This window comes from Scleropages formosus, chromosome 3 (assembly GCF_900964775.1).
Source record: "Scleropages formosus chromosome 3, fSclFor1.1, whole genome shotgun sequence".
In the NCBI taxonomy this organism is placed as follows: Eukaryota; Metazoa; Chordata; class Actinopteri; order Osteoglossiformes; family Osteoglossidae; genus Scleropages; species Scleropages formosus.
Window position 1 is genome coordinate 9,950,095 of NC_041808.1, and position 8,456 is coordinate 9,958,550.

At 45.1% G+C, this 8,456-nt stretch overlaps 1 protein-coding gene across 6 annotated transcripts in view; it reads left to right on the plus strand.

Moving 5' to 3' along the window:
- LOC108923793 (receptor-type tyrosine-protein phosphatase F) overlaps nt 1-4,828 on the plus strand; it is a 180,406-nt gene extending 175,578 nt beyond the window's left edge. For 4 of the 6 annotated variants that reach the window (XM_018734751.2, XM_029250045.1, XM_018734752.2 and 1 more), the window contains 5 exons: nt 494-620; nt 800-925; nt 1,987-2,141; nt 2,393-2,528; nt 2,896-4,828. In XM_018734751.2, the coding sequence (XP_018590267.2) occupies nt 494-620; nt 800-925; nt 1,987-2,141; nt 2,393-2,528; nt 2,896-2,964 (613 nt within the window). In that variant the 3' untranslated portion in view covers nt 2,965-4,828. The remainder of the gene's footprint in view (nt 1-493; nt 621-799; nt 926-1,986; nt 2,142-2,392; nt 2,529-2,895) is intronic. The other 2 variants (XM_018734755.2, XM_018734754.2) reach the window with 1 other exon arrangement.
- The last annotated feature ends 3,628 nt before the right edge of the window (nt 4,829-8,456 follow it).

Below are 8,456 nucleotides of genomic sequence, written 5' to 3' on the forward strand. Positions count from 1 at the left end.
GAAGGGAAAATTTCCAGTGCTGTTATTAGCTGGTGTTGACAGGTAGTGGGAGGGACAGACGAGGCCAGCCGTTCTCTTCCACCGCCTCTTCCTCCTACTGCTGCTCCTCTTGCTCACCCTCCTTTGTGTGGAGCAGGGCCTCGAGCTGGCCTTAATCTCCAGGCTTTACATTATTGGTTCCCTCTGCAGCGCCTTCATTAGTCGCTCACCCACGGCTCCGTGCAGAAGACTGCCGTGCTGTGTCTCACACTGTGCCGTGCTGCCCTCTGCTGGCGTGTAGTGTGACCCGCTCTCACTGTGGAATGTGAGGAAGGGCTAGTCCCTGCATCCTCCATCGCGCTGGCCTTCATTCCAGTTTGTGTTATAACTGTGCGCCACGTAACGTCAGGATTTCTAGCAGAGTGTCGGCGTAGGTATTGTGGGAACACTCGGGGTCTCGTGGGAGAGGGGTTGAGGCCCCAGTGCTCACTCCTATTTTACCTTATGCCTGCAGGCAGCAGAAGGCCTACATAGCCACACAGGGCCCCCTGGCTGAGACCACGGAGGACTTCTGGAGAATGCTGTGGGAACACAACTCCACCATCGTGGTGATGTTGACCAAACTGAGGGAGATGGGCCGAGTGAGTGAGATGTCCCCAGGAGGCTCTCCTTAGCGCTAACGCTTCACACTTTGCAACCAGTTACACAGCTCATCACATTCTGAGAGCAGGTGGAGTCAGGACCTTGTGGTCCAGTGTTTGCACCTCAAACACAAACTGCCACATGAAGGAGCAACCCTTGTTCATCTCTGTCCTTCTAGGAGAAGTGCCACCAGTACTGGCCCGCAGAGCGCTCTGCGCGGTACCAGTATTTTGTGGTTGACCCCATGGCAGAGTACAACATGCCCCAGTACATCCTGAGGGAGTTCAAGGTCACTGATGCCAGGGTAGGTCATGTCAATCCCTTTTCTGCCCTCTCATCTCCTCTGTATTTTTCTCAGCAAATGTTTCAGCTTTTCCACTGTTTTTTCTTAATTAGTTTTCTCTTGAGGAGATGAAAAATAAGGGAACTGTGTCAGTTCTAGTATAATTTGCCACAGGCCAGTAAAAAATGCACTTCTTCTGGGAATTGAGGTTGGATTCTTCTGGAAACTCCAGGTTTGTGCTCTCTAAAAATAGGCCAGGGTGTGAAATAGTCACAGTGCACCACACAGGCTCAACTGCTGATGTACAGTTTCATACCCACACCTGTGTGTGTGTGTGTGTGTGTGTGTGTGTGTGTGTGTGTGTGAGCTGTTCAGCTCAAGGGCCTGTTCCACAGGAGCCCAGGACAAGCACTCTGCCGTCTGTATCTCCACGCTGACAGCCACGTGATTTAACTGTGTTGTCATTCAGCAGGACTGAAGTGTCATTGCCCAGAGACACAACTTAAACCACATCTTTTTGTATCTGCAGTTTGTCATTTTTCATCATTTTAGTGTGCCTCTCTAAGTGCCCTGCAGGAGAAGGTTAAATCACGGCACAAGGAAGCTGACCAGATTCTGTAGGACATCTCTGTATGGGAAACGAAGCTTTATCTGTGTTTTATAGATAATGCAATACTCCCACTCATCCTGCCATCTGGGAATTAGAAAGCTCCTTAATCTGCACAGGCTCTTCGTAGCCACTGTTTTACTTAGTGTCGAAGAGAAAGATCACGCCGACATGTTTACTTCCTCTCTACACATCTTCTACGTATTTCCCCTCTGCTGTTTGTTGTACAACCTTGCTTGGGAAACAGAAGGATCCAGTGGCTGACACAGGGAAGATAAAGACACCAGAAAGCGCTACCATAAGCTACTCCTATAAATAGAACTATCTTTAGACATTGTATGTAGTGACGTTTTTTTTTTTTTTTAAAGCCAAGAGCCTCTTTGAAGTCGTTGAGTAGGATGTTTGTGTCACATCACTTGCCTTGTGCACAACCTGCTGCTGCAGTTTCACATCATGTCTCTCACTGGCCCACCAGGATGGCCAGTCCAGGACCATTCGCCAGTTCCAGTTCACTGACTGGCCCGAGCAGGGAGTGCCAAAAACCGGAGAGGGGTTTATTGACTTCATTGGCCAGGTGCACAAAACCAAGGAGCAGTTTGGGCAGGATGGACCAATCACTGTGCACTGCAGGTAAAAACAGCTGTTCCAAAATGGCTACCTATCAAAATATAACACAAATATACTGTACACCACAAGTGCACACAAACTGTCAGTAGTGACAACACTGCAGCTTGTTTAGAGTTTCTGCATGTTAGTGTTACACAAGTGAGTCCAAAAAAATGGCAGGAAGGAGACAAATTCAATACGTGGACTGAGGGCAGGAAAGAAAAAGTGTGTGTGTCAAGGTGGCCCAGCATGTAACGCATTTGTCTCCTCTACAGTGCTGGTGTGGGCCGGACAGGAGTCTTCATCACCCTCAGCATCGTTCTGGAGAGGATGAGATACGAGGGTGTGGTTGACCTGTTCCAGACCGTCAAGACGCTGCGCACCCAGCGGCCAGCCATGGTGCAGACAGAGGTAGGGCTGCGGTAGAGTGGAGTGGAACTGGGGTCACAGGCTGGATGTGGTAAATACTCAGGGAACAATACCTCTACCTAGGTATTTTACTAGCATTTTTTGTACAAACCAAATTCTGCTTGGAAATAAGAGTTTTGATACGGTATTTATGTAAAACTACTTCTGCAATAGCCGATGCAGAAGGAGCAGTAAGGTTTGGCCAGGAGATGGGGTTGTATAATGGACAAGGCGGAGGATTAAAGAGACAGCCAGTTCCACATCTGGATGCAGATGGACACAGCTACTTGTTAACTTGCAAACTTGTTGTGTTCAACAAATTCACAGTTGCTCGCTGACACAAGTGCTTCTGTCTCTGTGCGGCTCTCAGGACCAGTACCAGCTGTGCTACCGAGCAGCACTGGAGTACCTGGGGAGTTTTGATCACTATGCAACGTAACCACTCCTGGACAGCCCCCCCGGAAATCCCTTCAGGAGTGCCAAGTGTTCCTTCTGAGCCATTTCCACCCACCTGATTCTGTACAGAGAGCTGCCAGAGGGGAGGGGAATGGAGCAGCCGGCCAGCCTTCCATCCGAGCGGTCCACCTGGAATGGCACAGCGAGATTGCTTTAAAACCCTCCGTAGAAACCAACAACCTTGAACGGCAGTCTGATACAACACTGCACACAACATATCCCTCCCTTTCCATTCACTACAGGCAACATGGAAGCATTATTTTGCCTATTTTATTATCATTATCATTTATATTGTTATTGATATATTTAGATTCTTGTTTTTTTTATAATCATGTAATTTTTTTCTTTTAGTCTTAATGGCCCTATCTATTCGTCTGTTTTCTATTTTTTTCCATAATTGGTACATTTTTTTCTTTTAATTTTTCCATATTTTGTAGGTTATTTAGCACAAGGGACATGTATTTTTAACATGTCCCTAGATACTAATACAAGAGGACTTCTGTTCTCTAAGCTGCTGTCAATTTTTTTTACCATGATTTTATTATTATTCTTATTTTTTGTTTTCCTTGTCTTATACAGTGGAATGGGGGATTTTATAAGTCTTTTCAATTCCTGGTACTTTATAAAAAGAAGTGAATAATAGAAAACAAATATAAAGCATATGCCAGAGTTAGTGGTACTATATAAATCCATTAGGAACAGAACAATGAATCAATTAACTAAAGAAAAGATATCAGCTGTGTACAGATTCTAACTTTGTTCTCAATAGCTGTTAACTGTGACTTCATAAGGAACCTATGTCACTCCAAGACCACTATTCACAGTGAGGAATGGCGTTGGGAAGAACAGGCGATCGCAGTCTCCCTCAAAACCAGTAGTGAGGCCCTTTTTTTTTTTCCTGAAGCCTACACCCCCTCGGCCCCCTTCCTTGTGGGCTAATCACCAGATCTGTTGGTTTGGGCAGAACCAGGAAGAGCAGAACCCCAAACAGGCGGGGTGATGGACAGCACCCCACGCAACAGAGAATAACACCCAACTGTACAGTGACGGTCACCCTCCAGGGGACAAGAGAAGCCTTGCACCCCTTGGACAGGCCTGCTATTATTTTTATAAATACATAAATATAAATATATATATATACATATATACATTTGTTGCCATCCTGCAACAGCATTAACAATTGTTCGATATTCCACTCATAAATAATCCTTGATTCTCTCGACAAATCGACACTAGGGATGACGGCAAAAAGAGACTTGTGTCACTGAATTTGTATTAATGGTACAATGCTATAAACTACTGTATTATGAAGTTGCCACCCGAGGCCCAGGAAGTGAGGCATCTTGGCAGGGTGTGGCAGCACAAGCCAGTGGTGGAGGAGTTCTACATATAATCCAGTGTGCTCGCTCAGCAGTGCATTTCAAGACAAGGGACTGAAATATTTGCGGGAAAATTAAAGTTCATTTTTACCTTGTGTATGCATAGTGCTGTAGGGGTTCAATCTGTTGAATACACAGTCTGTTTTCTATTTGTTAATAAAAGGAAAAGCGTTGCAAAAACTCCTTGATGTTAATAAAGTTGAATAATTGGGTTTTGTACAACTCATTTGTCACGCCTCTTTCCCTTCTCTGTCTTCTAGCAGAATGTTTCAGCTGCCAATTTTCTGCAGTCTTTTAGAGGCCACACCTCTGCCTCCCCCTCCTCAGGTAGGGGCTGCTGGCCAATCCTGGAACCTCAGGCACCGTGGCACACAACTGTCTTCACTTTCTACCTCACAACGGTCCAGCCAGAGATGGTTGACAGGGTGCTGTGTTGTCACCCGCCCCAAGATGATGCTGTAGAGCAGCAGGCCCCATGATGGTTAAAGAAATGCATTTGTAAGCTGAAGGGTTGGTGGTCTACTTCTGCAAAAGCACAGAGTTCAATTACCCTTCAGAAAGATTAAAAATTTGACTGAAATGTGCAATTATAAATGGATGAAAGCTTTATGAAATACATTTACATTTATTCATTTAGCAGATGCTTTTCTCCAAAGCAACGTATATTTCAGAAAATGCAATGTGCACTATATTAGCGGGAAAAGACAGCTGCAGGCGTGTGATTGAGTGGTTTGTTTCTTTCTACCATATGAACCAATGTTAATCACACGAGTAGCTGCATAAAACTTTATCAGAATATCCACGATTCCTGATCCCTTCCTAGTATTTTTTTTTTTTTGGAGATGCATAGATACATTTACGTTCCGTTACAGGAGTAGCTGCCTAAAGGTTTATCCGGGCATGATCTTAGTTATCGCGCATAAACAATTAGACTTTACATGAACTTAAGAGATCATGGATGAAGTGAGTCTGGAAGGGTGAGTTTTAAGACTATTTTTAAATTGAATGGAGATTCTGCAATTGAGGGGGTGCGGTGGCGCAGTGGATTTGGCCGGGGCCTGCTCTCTGGTGGGTCTGGGGTTCAAGTCCCGCCTGGGGTGCCTTGTGACGGCCTGGTGTCCCGTCATGGGTGTGTTCCCTCCCCCCCTTCGGCCTTGTGCCCTGTATTGCCGGGTTAGGCTCCGGCTCGCCGGTTTCAGACTGTGTGTGTGTGTGTGAGAGAGAGAGAGAGAGACAGACTCTTCAGTTCTGAGTGAGAGGGGGAGATTGTTCCACCATAACAGAGCCAGAACCAAGAACCTCCATGCTTTACCTTTTGTGCGTGGGACCACCAAGCGGGCAGATGTGGAAGAGCGCAGCGGTCTGGTTGGGGTGTAGTGGATGATCAAGTCTTGTAAATAGCTGGGAGCAGTTTTTTCCATGCATTTGTAGGCCATAAGCAGGGTCTTAAATTTTATGCAGGCAGCTGTTGGAAGCCAGTGCAGAGAGCGAGTAGAGGAGAGACATGCAAACGCTTTGGCAGGTCAAACAACTCGGGCAACAGCGTTCTGTATCAGCTGTAGAGGTTTGATGGAAGTAGCAGGAAGGCCACACAAGCTGCAGTAGTCTAGACGGGATGTCACCGTGACCTGGACAAGTAGTTGCGCAGAGTCTGTTGTGAGGTCTATACGGATCCTGTGGATATTATGCAGGATGTATCTGCAGGTCCGTGTTGTGGTTTCGATGTGCTGAATAGGCTTGAGTCGATTGTCACTCCCAGACTCTTAGCTGAGGAGGTAGACAAGATGAGTAAGTTGTCCAGTTTGATTGCGATATCATGACTGGAAGACAGGCCAGCTGGGAGGTGTTGGATCCCTGTTTTAAAGAGGTTCAGTTGTAGGTGGTGATCAGACATCCATGGAGAGATGTCTGACAGGCAGGCAGCGATGCGCACAGAAATGTCTGCTGCTCCAGGTAGAAATGGGAGGAAGAGCTGGGTGTCATCAGCATAGCAGTGGTATTTAAATCCATGGGAGGCAAGGACAGGGCCGAGGGAGGAGGTGTAGATCGAGAAAAGCGGAGGACCCAGTACCGAGCCCTGCAGGGCACTAGTTGAGAGGCAGAGGAGAAGAACAGGAGCCCTGTCAGACCACTTGATAGGATCTGTCAGATAAGTAGGACTCAAACCATCTAAGTGCTGCTCCTTTGATCCCAAGCTGACTAAGAGAGGAGAGGAGAATCTGGTGGTTGACCATGTCGAATGCTTCAGACAGGTCAAGGAGGATGAGGACCGAAGAGAGGGAGGCCACTCTAGCCGACTGGAGACCATCATACGCTGCTAGGAGCGCTGTCTTGGTGGAGTGACCAGGTTTGAATCCAGACTGATATCCATCAAGGAGATGGTTCTGGGTGGGGAATTCAGAGAGTTGATCACAGGCTGCCTGTTCTACAGTTTTTGACAGAAAAGAGAGGAGGAAGACTGGCCTGTAGTTTTGGCCCGAGTTAAGATCCAGGGAGGGTTTCTTTACCAGAGGTGAAATTAGCAATTTCGAAGGCAGGTGGGAAGCAGACAGAGGAGAGCAAGGAGTTGATGATCTTGGAGGTGAAGGTAGAGAGTTGCAGGAAGATGGGCTGTAGTGACGATGGGATCGGATCTAGCGAGCAGTTGATGGCTCTGTGTGATATCAGGAGGTCAGAGATTTCAGTTTCTGACAGTCGCTTGAATTTGGAGAGCGTGACTTGCAGGGAAGTCACACTCCCTGCATGGACGTAGGGAAATACAATATTTTATACATTTAGTAATCACACGTATACGAGCATCACCCAATTACTCTGAGACTTAGTTGTTCACCTGAATAATATGCTACGTATGTAGTACAGGCTTCTGTCACATACCAAGTGTAATTTGTTCAGGAAGATGTGCTCCTTAAGTTCCCATAAAAATAACTTATTACAGTTGGCTTAAATGAGCTCTGAGCCACAGATGGTTCGCTCATGTTTTTCACCAAATGTTGAAAATCACTGCCTTTTAAACAAAGTGTCATTTCAAACTGAAATCCAAAATATCAGAATTTTATCCACACCTTTAACTCGTGCTTCAAGACCACACGTTCAAAGTCATTTATATATAATATACTTGCGTGTTCCTTCTTACACCCCTTTTCCATTCTTTTGTATTCCCTTTCCATCCCATCATGCATCCTACTGTTTTTTCTTATTCTATTTTTTGTTCTGTTCTTGGGGGCCACCCAAGGGCTTGGGCCTTAGACTCGGATGTTAGTTCAAATCCTGCTCTGTCTTTAAGGGGTTTGCATCTTTTTCCATGTTCAAATGGGTTTTCACCAAGTGCTCTGGTTTCCTTCCACAATTCAGAGATGTGTGTTGCAGGTGAACTTGTGACAAAATTGACCGTAACGTGTGTAGCTGCAGCAAATTCATGTAGGGTGTACCTTGCGTCACAATCTATGCTTCTAGGATAGGACCAGGCTCACTACATCTTTGCATTGATTATTATCTATGGATTCTGCTCTTTTACTGGTGTGATTTTTTAATGCTAATATTTATTTTTAATTGCTTTTGAGTTGTAACCCATATTCTTTTATTGTAAAACACTTTGAGAAGCCAGCTGTAAATGGACTGTATAAAATATAGTTTATTAACACTGCCTAATGATGCCATTGTCATAATTACTGTAACCACTTCTAACCTTTCACTGTAGGTCTGCTTGTAAAGTGTCATTTACACTAAAAGAATAGTGAGTGAAATCAAAAAGTCAGTCGTCACTGTTTTTAACGAGAATTACATTCATTTTATCACTTTGTTTAAAGATTGCCTTTCTTTACAGTTTAAAGAAAAAACTTTAACGGTGATTATTAGTATAGATGATTAAAAAGTCAAGGAATTTATGAGAGATACTTGCAAGCCACACCCTGTATGAGCTGACAGCTCCTTGAGACTTTACGGGTACAAATAAATTTGATCGTACATCAGAATTCTTACAAAAAGAGCCTTTTGTTATATGAGGGATTCCTGAACAATGTAGTAAGTCTTTTTGTCTTTTCTTCAAGAATGTATGTGAAGACGTATATCAGAAATCAGTCCAGTACTGCTGCTTTGA